The following is a 15302-nucleotide window of genomic DNA, read 5'->3' on the forward strand; positions in this document are numbered from 1 at the left end:
AGAGCGGTGTTACTTCCCAGCATGCTTCATCTTTTTCAGTCTCTTCCTCTGTTCTGCTCGGTACCAGGTATTAGGTGATCGGCCCAAAATATCCCAGGGAGCGCCCGGATTCTTCCAGTCCAGCCAGTTGTGGCCAAGATTTGCACGGCGACACCTGAGCAGGCCCCGTCCTGTGGCGTCCGCTTGCAGAAGGCACTCGTGTCCGTAGGCAAAACGTGTGACCTCGCCCAAGTGGGGACTGGGGAGACGCGAGGAGGGGCAGGCAGAAAGAGGCCACTCCTACAGCCCATCGGATAACGTCGCTTTCTAATCGCCAGCCCACAGGCAGATCTTGTGGCGACAACTTGGGTCCTGGACTTCGAGACTTTCGTCTGACGTGGTCAGGGTTTTTTGTAAACACTTTCTAACCCGAGTCAAATGAATGATGCAAAGGGAATAATCAAAGTATCGATTACAGACACATTCATATTACAGTGTGTGTGTGTTCACACGTGGACCCGTCAGAGGAGGGGGAACAAACACAAATGCCACATGGACGAAGAAATGACAAGCAGTGGATGTGCCCCAGGAACACTCCGAGGACACGTCTCCCCAGGAAGGCCCGGCCACCGGGGCTGTGGGAAGTCACCTAGCCTTGATCTAGGCCTCCTGCCTCCGCAGGCATGGCTCTCTAGGAAGGCCGAGGGCTTTCGGGGATGACTGCTGAGTCCACCGTGGCACTCAGGGCCCACCCTGTGCACACAGAGAGAGAGCTCCCTCATGGGGGGACCAGCATCCCCACCACCTGCCGAAAAGACGGAGGGAGAAATACCCATTCACGACCTCAGGCCGATGCTCGAGCTCTGGGCTTTCCCCTCCTGCCTCTCTCCCCCTCCAACTGTTGCAACAGCTGACTGGACCGCAGTGACCAGGGGGCTGGAGTGGCCGCAACAGGGCACTGCTGAAGAGACAGCTGTTTCGGTGGAAATGAACGCAATTAACACCAGACGTGTAAACCCTCCTCCCACCCCAGGATTTTCGATCCTCTGGCATCACACTCAGATGAAGCAGGAAACCAAGTCCCATGAGCATATAAACTCATCCAATCATTCATTCATTCATTCATTCAACCGCAGGCATCAATGGAGTCAGTGTCTCAGGAGTGAGACACTGCTGGGCGGGGAACATTAACAGAAAGAGGCAGAGGAGCCTTGATCAAACTGTAACACAGGACGAATGTCCCAAGGGCCAGGCCATGAAGACCCACTGTTGGCCGAGGCGCACAGAATAAGTGATAGATTATGGCAGAGGGGGCTGCATGGGTGCTTCAGGAGAGAGGTAACACCTAAGCTAGCCCTTGAAGGGTAACGAAGATTTCCAGAGGCAGAGGAAAGAAGGGAAGGGCATCCCTGGCTGGGGTAACTGACAATGTGAGTCTCGGTTGGGGCAGCAGGATTGGGTTCTGCCACTTGGGCTGCATTCTCAGAGCCAGAGGGGGTCGCTGAGGGCTTCAGAGAATGGAGGTAGCATGATCGGTCCACAAGAAGAGCCCAGGCTGCAAGGTGATGTATGGGCTGCAGAGGTAGGGATCAGGGCAGTGAGACTCTCAGAAGCTGAGGCCAAAATCCAGTAGAGACGACAAAGGCCTAGATTGGCAAAGGAAGAGATAACACGGCAAGAGATAATACAGAGACAGAATTAACTTGATTCGGCACAAGGTGACCGTGGGTTTGAGCCAGCATGACCCTGAGGGCAGCCCTCTCCCGGGCTGGGCGCTGGGGTAGCAGCAGGAGATGGAAAGAAGAGAGTGAGTCTGACTGCGGGTGGCTGGGTGCGGGAATTGGGGTACCTCTGGGAGCCACATCCAGCAGGTAAGTGACAAGTCCAGAGTTCAGGAGAGACAGCCCCTTCCAGCCCTGAGGCATCTGGCTGTGTCTCTGTACTCATGCCACGTGTCTCTGCTGTACAGCAGCTTCAGGGCGGGGGAGAAGCCCCCTTGGGTGTGTTGTGCCGGGGGCTCCACACCCCTAGGGAAAGCCCTGAGGTCAGGTTAGCAGAAACATTCAGGCTCTCTTCGCTGAGCAGTGGCTTCCGATCCTTAGCGATCTAGAGTCTGTGGATCTAGCACGGACCCCCAAGATCCAGACTTTCCAACAGCTCCCCAGGTGCACCTGACAATCACCAGATTCAAGTACAGATTCACAGGTCCCATCAGCAGACTCTCCACTTCAAGGGGTTGGGTGGGCCCAGGAAGCTGAATGTTTTAGGAGGCGTTACCCCAAGTAACACCAGGGTACCCAGTCTGCTGACCATGCTTGGAGGACCCCTGCTCCCAGCAAATGTTCGGGTCAGACCCTGCAGCTGGAGCCTCTTTTCTCTGCCTCTGTTGAGAGAGTTGAGATCCAGAAGGGGCCTCTATGGAGATGGGCGGTTGCTAGTACCTGATGTGAGATGGAACGATAATAACCACCACGGCTGAGTGATAACTGCGGGCCAGGTACTATTCTGATGCCTCCACTGTCGATCTCTGTAACAACTTTCCCCATTTTGCAGGTGAGGCAACCGAGGCTTAAAGCAAAGGTCACACTGCTGGCAGGTGGTGGAGTCACGGTTGCAGGTGTGCGCTCCATAACTGCCACCTGCGCTGATGCGCGGGGTGAGCGCCCTGCCCTCTGGCTTCCCCTCTATAAAATGGAAGTAACTCTTCCCGCCTGCTTCCTGGAGACGCTGGGGTCTCAACAACTCTGATGATCATAAAGTCCCCGGGGACGCCAGCAGCGCTTTCTCCAAGCAGCACCCCTGCCGCTTCCGTGACCCCTCAGCTGGTCTGAATGCCACCTACAGGGAGCATGTCTAGAGCCTCTGCCCACGCATCACTGGATGGGAAGGGTAAAGGATATTCCCTCTGCCCCACACGGACGGCCCCTTACAAAGATATCGTTGTACATTTCTCAATAGGAGGCTCTGTTTGATGGCAATAATATTATTTTCTGCTGCTGACGTGTCACCTCCGTTTCCAAACTGGGAATATTCAGCTGCATTTTCCACCACAGGCTGTGCCATTTCAGACCGAAATGGAGCCTCCAGGTCCCGAGACCTGGGAAACACACAGCAAGCGGCAGGTGAAGACACATCAGGTGACATGGCTTGGAGCAACTCAGAAAGCTGGGAGGGAGGGGCTGCAGGTGGTATGGTGCCAATTTCCTTCAGTGGCTTTTGTTTCTGTAAGTTTTCACTTGAATCCCTTCAACGTGCCCGAAATACTTAGTTCTGGCCTCAATACTCATTAAAGAAGCTACAATCTCACCGAAGGAGCAGGTCACAGGTCCCGACCCACTAAGCTAGCTATGCCTCTTTGCAAGGCTCCCACTATAAAGCGGGCTCCAGCCGCGGACTCAGTTAAAGCAATGCAGAACGCCATGACTGGCAAGCAGGAAAAAGAAGCCTGATTTCCTCATCTGTATTATTGCCACGTTATCTCCTGAGGGAAGGGCAGGCAGTGGGAATTCTACAGAGGTCAGTAACCACAGGTGGGCATTTGCAGGAGTAGATATTTTTCTCAGGATACACAAGCAGTGGAGTTTGGGGTGTGACAACTGTGACCACATCGCCACTACCTCTGATTACTTTCGTCCTTCGAGATCTCCTTAAATCGCCCTCCTCTTTGACTGCATCACCACCCTGCATTAAAATACGCTTGCATTCTGCTCAAGTGAGAGGGGCAGGCAGTCTGATTTCTCCCTCCTCCTTCGTTCTGAGCTGCCACAAGGTCATCCGCTGCCTATTCTGGGCCCTCGGTACAGGTGCAGGACTTGTGGAGAGATCCCTGGTCTCTGCACACAAGGAACCCACCTGGCAGGAAGGGAAAGATGCCCACAACCACTGAGAAAGAAGGCCAAAGGGAAGGTCAGGGTGTCAGCAGGAAGGGATGCACCCACGTGTGACAGTGGTGGTGGGAGGGAAGGCAGAAAGGGACAAGAAGCAGGAGAGGGGCCAAAGAACCGGACAAGTGTTGAGAAGTGAAAACGCACATTCGAGAATGCAGGATGGGGTCTTTCAAGTAAGTCGGAGAGAAAGCAGGGCTTTGGTGCATTGTGATGCGAAGTGCATCTGATTAGAGGCAAACTCTGTCTCTGAGCTCAGTGAATCGCCAAACGTGGGCGCTGGAAAGGGGCATCCAGGGTCATCTAGTGCAAATCCTTCACTGTGCAGACGAGCAGCCCAAAAAAGCGAGATGACTCGTCCAAGGTCACACAGCAAGTTAGTGCCCTGGTTGGGGGTATTTCCACCTCGGAGGGCTGTCCCTCAGCCCAATGATAGATGTCACTGATCGCTCCCTTAGGAAATATTATTTGTGACCTATTAACACTCTGTGACCAAGGCACAGGCCTACAGGGCCCCCACAGGGACTCCAAACTGAGGCAGATTATAACCTTGGCTTGGTCTTCTAGGCTGACACCCAGGCCATCTGTGCTTCTCCAAGCTCCAGTGTGGCTCCACGGCTGGCCCTGGAGGAGGGGCGGAAATGCCCACTAGTGCCAGTGAGTCCTGACAGATGCCACTGACAAAACAGCAGGCGTCAACACTAGGCCAGAGTCCCAAAGGGTGTGCAGTTGCCAACACCGCCACCACCAAGAACAGCGCCCTCTAGGTTAGAAAGTAATACGTGCGGCAAGAAAGAGGCAGCAACAGTAAGGCTTAAACTTGGATGATCTTTCTGGTCAGTGATGACACCCCGGAGACCAGAAAGGACACAAGGAGGTGAGTGTGTGATTTAAAAAGTCGAAGAGCTCGAACTAGAATGGGATAGCAGTGTTCTTCTGGGTGGTAGGGCAGACAAGAGGAAGCTCAGAAACAGACCCTAAAGTTACACGTAAAGAGCATCATTCTGCAAAGTAACCAGCAAGATAGGTTTTTTTTCTAAAGCAGAAAGAGCTAAGTTCTTTCCACTTGGACCCTCTTCTGAAATGAACTATAAGCTTTTAAGACAGACTGTATATTGACTTTCACTCTTGGATAAAATCTTTATAAAAAAATGAAATAGTGCCAATGGCAGCAACATCGATGGACCTAGAGATTATTGTGCTAAGTGAAGTTGGACAGAGAAAGATAAATATCATATGACATTACTTATATGTGGAACCAAAAAGAAAAAAATGATACAAATAAACTTATTTGCAAAACAGAAACAGACTCACAGACATGGAAACAAACTTATGGTTACCAAAGGGGAAAGGGGAGAAGGGATAAATTAGCAGTTTGGGATTAACAGATACACACTACTATACATTAAACAGATAAACAACAAGGTCCTACTGTATAGCACAGGTAACTATATTCAATATCCTGTAATAAATCATAATGGAAAAGGATATGAAAAAGAATAGATACATATAGATATATAACTGAATCACTTTGCTGTACACCTGAAACTAACACAACATTGTAAATCGACTACACTTCAATAAAAAAATTTTTTAAAAAGTGTGTCTGGTGGGCCACTGTGCAACCTGCCTACCTCCTCAAACTCAAAATGATATTTGCGGGCTTCCCTGGTGGCGCAGTGCTTGAGAGTCCGCCTGCCGATGCAGGAGACGCGGGTTCGTGCCCCGTTTCGGGAGGATCCCACATGCCGCGGAGCGGCTGGGCCCGTGGGCCGTGGCCGCTGAGCCTGCGCGTCCGGAGCCTGTGCTCCGCAAATGGGAGAGGCCACAACAGTGAGAGGCCCACATAACGCAAGAAAAAAAAAAAAAAAAAAAAATGATATTTGCCAAAGGGACAATCAACAGACATGCTGGAAACTGACCATTCACAAGCAAACTCTTCACAATTGTCAGGAAATATCCTTTAGATTTAGCTGAATGAAAAGCATAAATCCAACTGAGCGATGTTTACAGGGCACCCAGCTGTTCACAGCAGCAATTTTCATATCTAAACAACTGATATCTGTGGGTGCTTCTCCAAGCAGGACTGCCCAATTCCATTTATGTCAAACCCAGGCCAGGAAGTAATCCCTCCACTTGATTTTCCTATCAGTGGAATTGACGTTCATGGTTCAACAGTTCATTTGCTGTACCCTGGCCTCATTCCAAGAACATACACACTCAGGAATTCTTTAAGAGTCAAAATCAAATAGTTAGGAGCAAAGGCTCAAAACTAATAGCTTTGAAGATTATTCCAAATGCTGTGTTTTCAAAGTGACCACAATCAAATCACATTTTCAGGTTAAGGAAGACAAAAGTTCTCAAGCAGAGAAAGCAAGAAGCCACTCTTTTATCCTACCAAAATTCTCTAGAAGCGTATTCTCAAGTTCAACTGGAGAACCTCGGGGCTGGACAGAAAATGAGACTAAGGCTGGCCCACCCTCACCCCCTTACGTGGTAGATCCGTCCACTGCTTAGTTCCGCAACCTTTAGAAGGAAAGACTCAAACAACACAGACTCATTTTCAAACGATAATGGTTCCCAAGCCCTAAGATTATTCTTTGTAAGCTGTCTTACTGATCATGGTGGTTCCCCCAGCCAGGGCTGCCTTGGTGCCTTGAAAGAAGTCATCAGCAGAGGTCATCCCCTGATCGGGCATCTGGAAGCGGGTATGGACATCAATCCCTCCAGGGATCACCATTCTGGAATGGGCTTCAATGGTCTTCACCCCTCCTGGAACAATCAGGTTTTCTCCTATTTGCCTAAATAAACAGGGTGGGTGATAATGATTGTAAAGAAATGTCCTAAATCAAACGGGATCTGACAGACATTTTCACCACGCCATAAACAACCCTTCCCTATGTTCTAAAGACTCTTCCGATTATTGTTAGCATTCATAATCTGTGCACCCTTCACTCCCTACCCTCAGGAGGCAATGCAGAGCATACTAGAAAACAAAATCTAAATAAGGCATCAGAGGCCAATCAAAGAGGCTTAGTTACCAGAAAACCCATATGACCAAATGATAACAAAGCCCTGAGATATTTACATAAAATATCACTATACTTTCCTTACAACACACTCAGTTGAGTTAATTATCCTGTAACAATTTTCTCCAGACCTGGCTGCACTTTACAAACATTTATTTTCACCATATCCTTTCCAACTAAGAGAAATGAGGAGTAGAAGGGTAGGGAATAGAACAAAACAAAGCAAAGATAATAATAAGAAGTAAACACTGTGATTGCAACTATTTAAAAATTTGGAAGCATGTGATCAGCAACTCAGATAACAAAGGCGGCAAAATTAATATTCATTAAGTTGGGTAACAAGGATTCATTTCCAATTTTTAAAAAATATCTCTGCTACATCTTTAGGCTAGTTTTTGGAAAAGGAAAAAGTAATTAATCAAGGGGGAGTTGGTAAAGTTCTAAGACAAATCAGTGATGAGTAAAAATATGACACAGGCTTGTTCACTTCTACAGAGTCTTACAGACCAGATCATGCTGCTTTCCACTTGGGGGAAAAATGGAACATGAAAGTCATGGTATTTCAGAGCCTGGAGCTGAGACTGTCACAAGCAAACACACATGGAGAAAACATTAAATGTGGAAATGTTAAAACCTCTTTTTGGCTCATAAATCAAGGTGTGAGTTTCCAGGCAACAGACACGTCCACTACAATTTTCCACTCCTCTGGACCGGTTTGCTGCTTGCCCTTGATAAATGCTGCTTATTTAAAAGATGTCATTTGCAGCAGTGTTTGTCTTTGAACAGATGTGCTATTTCTTCAGAGCCCTCTGAGCTGTCCCAGTCGGAAGGGCACGAGGATATTGAGATGTTCTCAGCTCACTTAACCCTCTAGGACCCAAAAATACCCTAATTCAGTAATGGCTTTGTTGTTTTCTCCTTTGAAACACAATACACAATAAACACAAGGGCAGTCCCATTTGTGTTAGCTGCCACTTAAAAAATGAAACCTAAAATTCCCTCAGAATGAGGCAGTAATTTGTCTCTGACTTAGTAATTAATTTGGTGCCCATTGCCCCCAACAACTTGGATTCTTGATTAAGAAGGCAGATGTGTTATCATGATAGAAGAGGCTGTACTTCCCATTTGTGTCCTTTGATTGTCCTATCCACCCCACACAAGTACATTCTAGTAAAACCTTTAATATAGTCAATGGATCATAACCTGAGTATGTGGCAACAAGAAGATGTTGTGTCACCTCGGTTAAAAATAGTCAATTACATAACACGTAAGGAAATGGGTGTGGATTTAATTGTGGTTTTGAATTCCCTAAATCTGAGTTTTCAAACTCACTAATTACCACCAATCAAACTAGGCTTAAACAGATACTGAGTTAGTCTCTAAATCACTACAGCTTGATACTACGGGTGTGAATTGTAGCTAATGCTTAGGAACACTGCAAGGTACCCAAATTTGTGGCAATATTGAGTTACACTTACTTGATCAACCCATCTTCCATGTATATGTCTGCATAGAATGACTGGTCGTCATTAACGATTTTACCTCCTTTGATCAGAAGACGATCACTCTGAAACAAAGAAGTCGTAAGGTCACAATTCGTAACTGATCCATGAGAAACAGTTGGTAGTAAGATAAATGAGCTAAGACCACATTTTCATTGCTCAAAAGTGATGCTCAAAATGAGCCAATTTTGGAAAGACTCGGTGACAAAGGTGAGTCTGTATTTGGCAATCTACTCATCACTTGATGAGTCAGAACATACTGGCAAAGCTCAAAGCTTACCCTAGAGAAAAAAAAGAGAAAGAAAAAAAAAAAACACAACAGAGACAACCACCATCTATTTCCATTAGACCTACAAGCACAAAAGAGAAAGAATGAAAAAAACAGCCTAACAATCTTCCTTTAAAGATCAGTAAAAAGATTTCAGATAAAGAAGGCAATCACTTTAAATGGCTTTAGGCTAAACTTCATTTGAAAAAAATAATACACCCACATGTAGCGGAAGTCGATTCTTGGTGAGATTTGGAAAATTTAACCAAGTCTGTTGTCATGGGATACTGTACACAAACACACTTGGTTCATCCATAGCAAGGTTTCAATTCAGTATGTTCTTTATATTTGCATTTATCTTCGAGGTAAATCACAACAATTGTAGCAAAGTGGGGGAAAAAACATTTCAAACATGCACCATTTTAACTATTAAGCTGTTAAGAAAAAGGTAAAGTTTTAGAATAAAGTAGGTGAGATGGCAAGTTCTAAAATCTAACACTATTATTGACTGTACACATGCTGATACTTTAATTGGTACAAAAAATATATGACAAGCAGCATATAAGAGCCAAGAATGTAACAAAAATGTTACATGATGATTCATCTCTATCCCAAATGCTGTTGATGGAATGCTATGCTAAAATTCTGTGTTCAATGGACACGCACCTGTATTAGTCCCTGCTGGGTTTAAATGACTGCCTTTTTAACTATGCAGAGCGCTTCAAAGGACAGCGCTCATTTTGACAATGGTTAACTCAAAATTCAGTTAAGAATAATATTCTCAGCAAGTGCTTTACATTTAGCACCTACCAAGAAGAAATTACAGCAACTTTTAAAATATATATATAAGCTACTAGAGACCTAGGAAAAAAGATACTTTTACACAGAAATGCACACACCCCTGGGTTTAGAAAGTATTTATTGTTTTTCTAACATCATGAGAAACATGAAGATTATTTTAATTGTTACACTGTAAGGACCTTCATCCTGCTGTAGGGTTTGGAAAGTCAAATGGGAATAGTCAGCAACGATTCCTGCATTTATATAAGGCAAAGGTTAAGACCTTTACAAAATCCTGTCCTGTAAACCATGTCACCCAAGCCTCAAATCAAATCTGTGAGGTGATGGGAGCTAGATTCTTGTCCCAAGGACACATAAAGAAACTGAGGCTCAGAGAGGTTAAGCCACTGGCCCAAGGTCACCTGATCCAGTGCACTTATCTGTCTACAATGATCTTCCCCTCTTCCCCAGAATCCAGCTCTGATGGGATAAATATCGCCTGGGAGGCAAAGAGAAGCCCTGCCCTTCACCACCTGTTCCCCTTAGTCACTGCAGTACCTGTTCCAGCCATCATGCGAATCCCCGAGCCAACATCGTGTTGAGAAAAAAAATGAAACATCACAGCCCCGCTCACTCGAGTGGCATCTTACATAACAGGCTGGCCGTGCTGACGGAGGAAGGGAAACCATGCTATAGGTCCTACGATAATGCCACCAGATTTTGTTAAAGGGCAGAGGGGGCGCCCTTCTAAAAATCAGTCTTGTTGATTGTTTGCTTTTTGAATTATTTTCTCCCCACACTGTCAAAACGAAACTGCCTTCCTTCATTCACAAAGACAGCAGAGTACTTGAGGCTTGCAGCAAATCTGCTCTCCACCCCACTACCCAGATTCCTTCCTGCAGTGCAAGGAACACATAACGCTGGGTCCCCCGGCGCTCTGCCCTTTGGGATCTCGGGTCCTTGGCCCTCAAGAAAAAGCTAGTACCCACCCCCCGCTGTAGAACAACTCATCCTATGAATCCTCCCGAGCACACGCCCCTTCCCCTGTGCATGTGCTCCCACATCTCTCTCCTGCGGATGGGTGTGCCCTTGTACATCCAGTGGAAGTCGGGGTACCCGTGGCTAAGGAGGAAACCAGAGCGAAAGCACCCCCTCAAACCCAGCCCTAAACACATCTGGACTTTTCAAAAATTCTTTCGGTCACCGCCTCAGCCCTGGGTTCTACCCAGCAATCAGCTGGCCCATTGCAATTGCACATCATTACATAACAATGAATTTCCCTCGCGTTCCTCCCTCCCCGGGATTTCATTCGGGGATGTAGAGAAATAGGACTGGCGAGACTTTTCCGGGAAAAGATGGGGAGAAGATGGGGGCGGGGGAGCAGAGGGAACAAGAACCTGTGTTCATCGCCGAAGCATCGCAAAGTCATCGCTTGGAGCTTCTCGTGATTTACAAACTAACAACCCCAGGCCCCAGAGCTGCGCCGGCATCTCCGGCCTCTGCGATCATTGTCTGGCCGAGGCCGGGCCATCTGCTCCGCGCGTCGCGCAGCGCCATTACCTCCCAGAGCCCGGCTCGGCGCTGTCCCCAACGCCCACCCTCCCAGCCCGCTTTCCCCAACGCCCACCCTCCCAGCCCGCTTTGTATGCGCCAACACGGACGCCTCCCCGGCTGCAGAAGGGGCAGAAAGACACAAGAAAGCGAGCCCAGAGCCGCCAGGGTCCCAGCCCCAAACCACTGGGCGAGGAAGCCGAGAGGGCCACCAAAAACCGGACCCGGCCAACAAAAAGCCCACGCCTACCTCCCCCCCTCCTCTGCTCATCACCGCGTCCCTGTTTTTCCTTCCCGTTTCCACAGGATCCCGGTACACCCAGCCCTTTTCAGCATCCCTCTGCTGTCATTACGCCTCCGAGCTAAAACCCGCTCCTTTTTCTGAGGAACCGGAGGAAGGCTCCAGAAAGCCCTTTATGGTGGGTGGCGGGAGATACAGGGAGAATCCATTTCCCCATCTCCCCATCCAGCTCCTGGAGTCCAGCTCCTGGAGTCCAGCATCGCAGCACGCAGCCGGGAGAACAATATCCGAGCTTCAACCATGCATATTCAATCTGGCATCCATTTGCTTACACCCCGCAGGCCAGCACTACAGCATCTCGCTCTGACAATAAAAGGATACAGCGGATCTGGCGCGCTATCTAAAACGACCTTAATGCACTCACGCTCCTATTTTAATGCCTTAGAAACTATATGGCTTACAATTCTATAGGATTGCGTCTCCCATCACGATCGCCTTCTTTAGCAACAAGGGGAAAAAAGGAAAAAAAAAAAGTTGGGTCTCTCTTCCTCCCCCTCCTTTAAAAAAAATTCCTTATATGTTCTGTGCCACAAAAGGTTGCTGGCCGATCGCAGATTTCACAAGTACCAAACTCACCGTGATGCGTGGAATATTTTTCTTCCCCTGATAAGACATCTCTCTCCTGGGAAAAAATTAATTTCAAGAGGGCAGCTTTAAAACAAAAATTGCCCGGAAAGAGACTTGGTATTTTTTGCAGGATTGAAAAATGTGCAGCCGCTTAGCTGGTCTTGCTGATAGAAATTTTCAGGAATGTTAAGGGATAAATGCAATCCTCTGTCTCCCTTTCTTCCTCTCCTCCAACACTGCCTCAGCTAGGGTGGAAAAAAAGAAAGAGAGAGAGGGAGAGAGAGACAGAGAGACAGAAAGAGAGAGAGAGCAGTAGGGAAGGGGGTGGAAATAAACTACAGCAATAAAAGCCTCGGTTCAAGTCGGCCACCGCGGCGCATGCGTCGCCAGCCACTCCCTTTCCTCTCAGGCCAAACCCGTCCGCTTCGAGATAGACGAGTCCTGATTGGCCACAATCGTGGGATATGCAAATGAGTGCAGGCGGGGAGGGGTGCGGCGCAAGAGCGCGAATTGCTGCAGTGTGCGGCCGAGGGCGGCGGTCGGTGCGTGCGCCCGAGCGGGGAGCGCGCCTTTCGCGCCCTTTCTTTGCACTGGTGCATCGGTCACCCGGGCTGGCAGCGGCCCCAAATGCAGCATCAGCATCGCAGGGACAGCGGAGGGGTGGTCATTACGGGCAGGGAGAACCGCGCCCCGCGACGGTGGGCTTCGGTGCGGCCCGGGCGGCGGGCTTCGGTGCGGCCTAGGCAGCACGCACCCGCTCGCGCGCGCCCCGGTGGATGCTCGCCCGCGCGCCAATCCGCGGAGGCCGCCGCTGCAGCCCGCGTGGGGTGACTGCGCCGAGCCAATAGCTTTGCTGGCGGCGAGCGCGCGACTGCACGGCCGCCCGGCGCCGCGCCGCCCGGGAGGGGCGCCCAAGTACTCCTCCCGCCGCCGCCGTCGCCTTTCGCGAAGGCTCGCTCGGCCTCCGCCCAGGAGTCGAAGGGGGAATTCAGATGGCCGCGAGCGGAGGGAAGGGGAGCGGGACGGGGAGTCTCCGCGCGGCGCCGCGCCGGCCACGCCCAGCCCCGGAGAGGGGCCGCTGGCCGCGGGCCTGCGGGCGGCCGGCGCCGGGCTGGGCTCCCCCGGGGTGGAGGAGCGCGGGCCCGAGGTGAGGCAGCAAACAGGAAGTGGAGCCGGAGGCCGGGCTTCGGGCATCAGTGGCCTGGCAGCTAGCTGGAAAGGAAAGTCCGAAGCCCTCACTGCTCTGAGTAGGGAAGGAAGGCAGCCGGGGAAGACTGTAGCCCGCTGCTGGGGATGGAAACCCCGCCCTGAAACGTCCTTTTGTGCCTTGGGGTCGCAAGGAACTTGGGGGCAGCGGGGGAAGCAGCAGCCGCCTGTTGAGACCAAAAAAGGCCCAATCTAGGGCCCGGGTCTCCTCTTTAACAGTCACGCTCACCTACACCCACTTCGGGGTATGGTGGAGAGAGTGCATTTCGCTGCTGCCTGCAGTTTTGTTGAGGAGAAACTGTTGGGATTGCAGCGCCCTAGGAGCCCAAAGGATTTGCATTGCTATAGGCGGGCCCCTACTTCACATAATGAGGCCAGAAGCCGGGAGATGAACTGGAGAAGCAGGAGGAATGAAAAAAAGGCGAGCTTATATCCTAAAAAGCAAGGGATCCTGAGTCATGAAGAGAACCTCCCAGAATCTGAGTTTAAAACACGGGAGACTTGACTCCCCAGCCAGAGATCCTATCACACTTACAGCAGCTTTTAAGGCCTCTCTTCTTGGGCTAGCACCTGAGCAGGCTGGGACCCCTTGCCTCTGTCCAAGTCCTGCTCTGATGCTCTTACTTCAGAATCCCTGTAGAAGGAAAAAGCTGGACCAGTTGGTCCCGAGCAATCTACCAAAGGTCATCTCTTTGGAAAGCTGCCCAGCCAGGTACAATGACAAACATCTGGGCTGGCCCACAGCTTTGGGCTTCTCTGCTTGAGATCAAACAATAGATAGAATCCCTACATAAACTAGGCCTATCAGGCAACCATGAAAAAAAAAAAAAAACCAAAGAATCTAATTGGCTCACACCTGATCAGCAAAGATTAGCCAGATAAATGCAAAATAATCCTGAGGCTACTATGGGCCCATGTTTCAAAGTCTTTCTGCATCTGGCCACTTTGGATGGTTATTTGTCCAGAAGGTGTAAAATGCACCCTTTCGTTCCTATTCCTGTAAATTCTGAAGTCCCAGAAGGGCTGTGAGGCATGCAGCAAGCTTCCCGGCTGGTTATTTCATTCCAGTTCCAATTAGCTGTGCATCTTAAAAATGAAAAGGGAGCACTTCCCCCTCCAACTACTTGATGTGCTAAGAGCCAAGTGAGTTGAAGTTAGCAAGTATTGGTGTCACCCTAAAAGGGTCAAAGTCACAAGTCTGAGAAAGCATAGAATGCACCCTCCTACCTGAGAAAACCCACTGTAGGTTCCAACTAGCAGTGGCAGGGGAGAGGGCAGCAGGGGGACGAGTGTCCTATTAAATCATAAGGAAAATACTACTTGGCAAACAAATAATGAGTCAAGTTAATTTAAAACAAAATAACCTCTAATTACATTATTTGTTTATATTCTTGTTCTGTCTTCCTGCTCCTGAACTGCTTGATCATAACAGCTTTAACTATACCTTGTTATTTATCAGTTTGCCCTTGAATATTTTGCTCCCAGGAGCTTTTATGTCCATCTTATTTGTATCAGTCTTATTTCTATACCCATTCATATGAGGTTCCTAGTCCATGATAACTGACATTACCACTCATAAATATCTAAAGATGTAAGGTGTAAATTGATTTGTCTTTTCTGAGTAGAGCCTAAGAGTATTTGGCACATAGAAGATTCCAAATAGTTTTAACTGACCAAGGAAAAGAACTGTCAGCAATCTGCACTTTTTAGCATACTTCCCACTCAATGCAATGCAGAAAAGCAAAGGACGTGGGGGAGACTTTTCCACCCACTCTGCATTGATTGACTTATTAATATACAGTATTTTTACACTGTCTTTAGGCAAACACTCAATCACAATTGCCTGTAAAGTTAAAAATCATTGTCCCTGAACCATATATATGAACCGATTCTCAGGCATTGATTTTTCTGAATTTTTAAAAAGTTAAAAGCATTATGGGCTTCCCTGGTGGCGCAGTGGTTGAGAGTCCGCCTGCCGATGCAGGGGACGTGGGTTCGTGCCCCGGTCCGGGAAGATCCCACATGCCGCGGAGCTGCTGGGCCCGTGAGCCATGGCCGCTGAGCCTGCGCGTCCGGAGCCTGTGCTCCGCAACGGGAGAGGCCACAACAGTGAGAGGCCCGCGTACCGCAAAAAAAAAAAAAAGTTAAAGCATTATAAGCTGGCCTAGTCCACATTCATGACCCCTTCCCAGAGCCCCTGCCTCCCCACTTCCCATACTCCTCCCCCAGCATCCA

General features: G+C 48.9%; 1 protein-coding gene across 1 annotated transcript in view; it reads right to left on the reverse strand.

Moving 5' to 3' along the window:
• DPYSL2 (dihydropyrimidinase like 2) overlaps positions 1–11909 on the reverse strand; it is a 75902-nt gene extending 63993 nt beyond the window's left edge. The window contains exons 1-3 of the mRNA XM_007466187.1: positions 11871–11909; positions 8371–8459; positions 6480–6664 (exon numbers count right to left, since the gene is read on the reverse strand). Coding sequence (XP_007466249.1) covers positions 6480–6664; positions 8371–8459; positions 11871–11909 — 313 coding nt within the window. The remainder of the gene's footprint in view (positions 1–6479; positions 6665–8370; positions 8460–11870) is intronic.
• Between the last annotated feature and the right edge of the window lie 3393 nt (positions 11910–15302).

This window comes from Lipotes vexillifer, unplaced genomic scaffold, assembly GCF_000442215.2.
Source record: "Lipotes vexillifer unplaced genomic scaffold, Lipotes_vexillifer_v1.1 scaffold308, whole genome shotgun sequence".
NCBI classification, from domain to species: domain Eukaryota; kingdom Metazoa; phylum Chordata; class Mammalia; order Artiodactyla; family Lipotidae; genus Lipotes; species Lipotes vexillifer.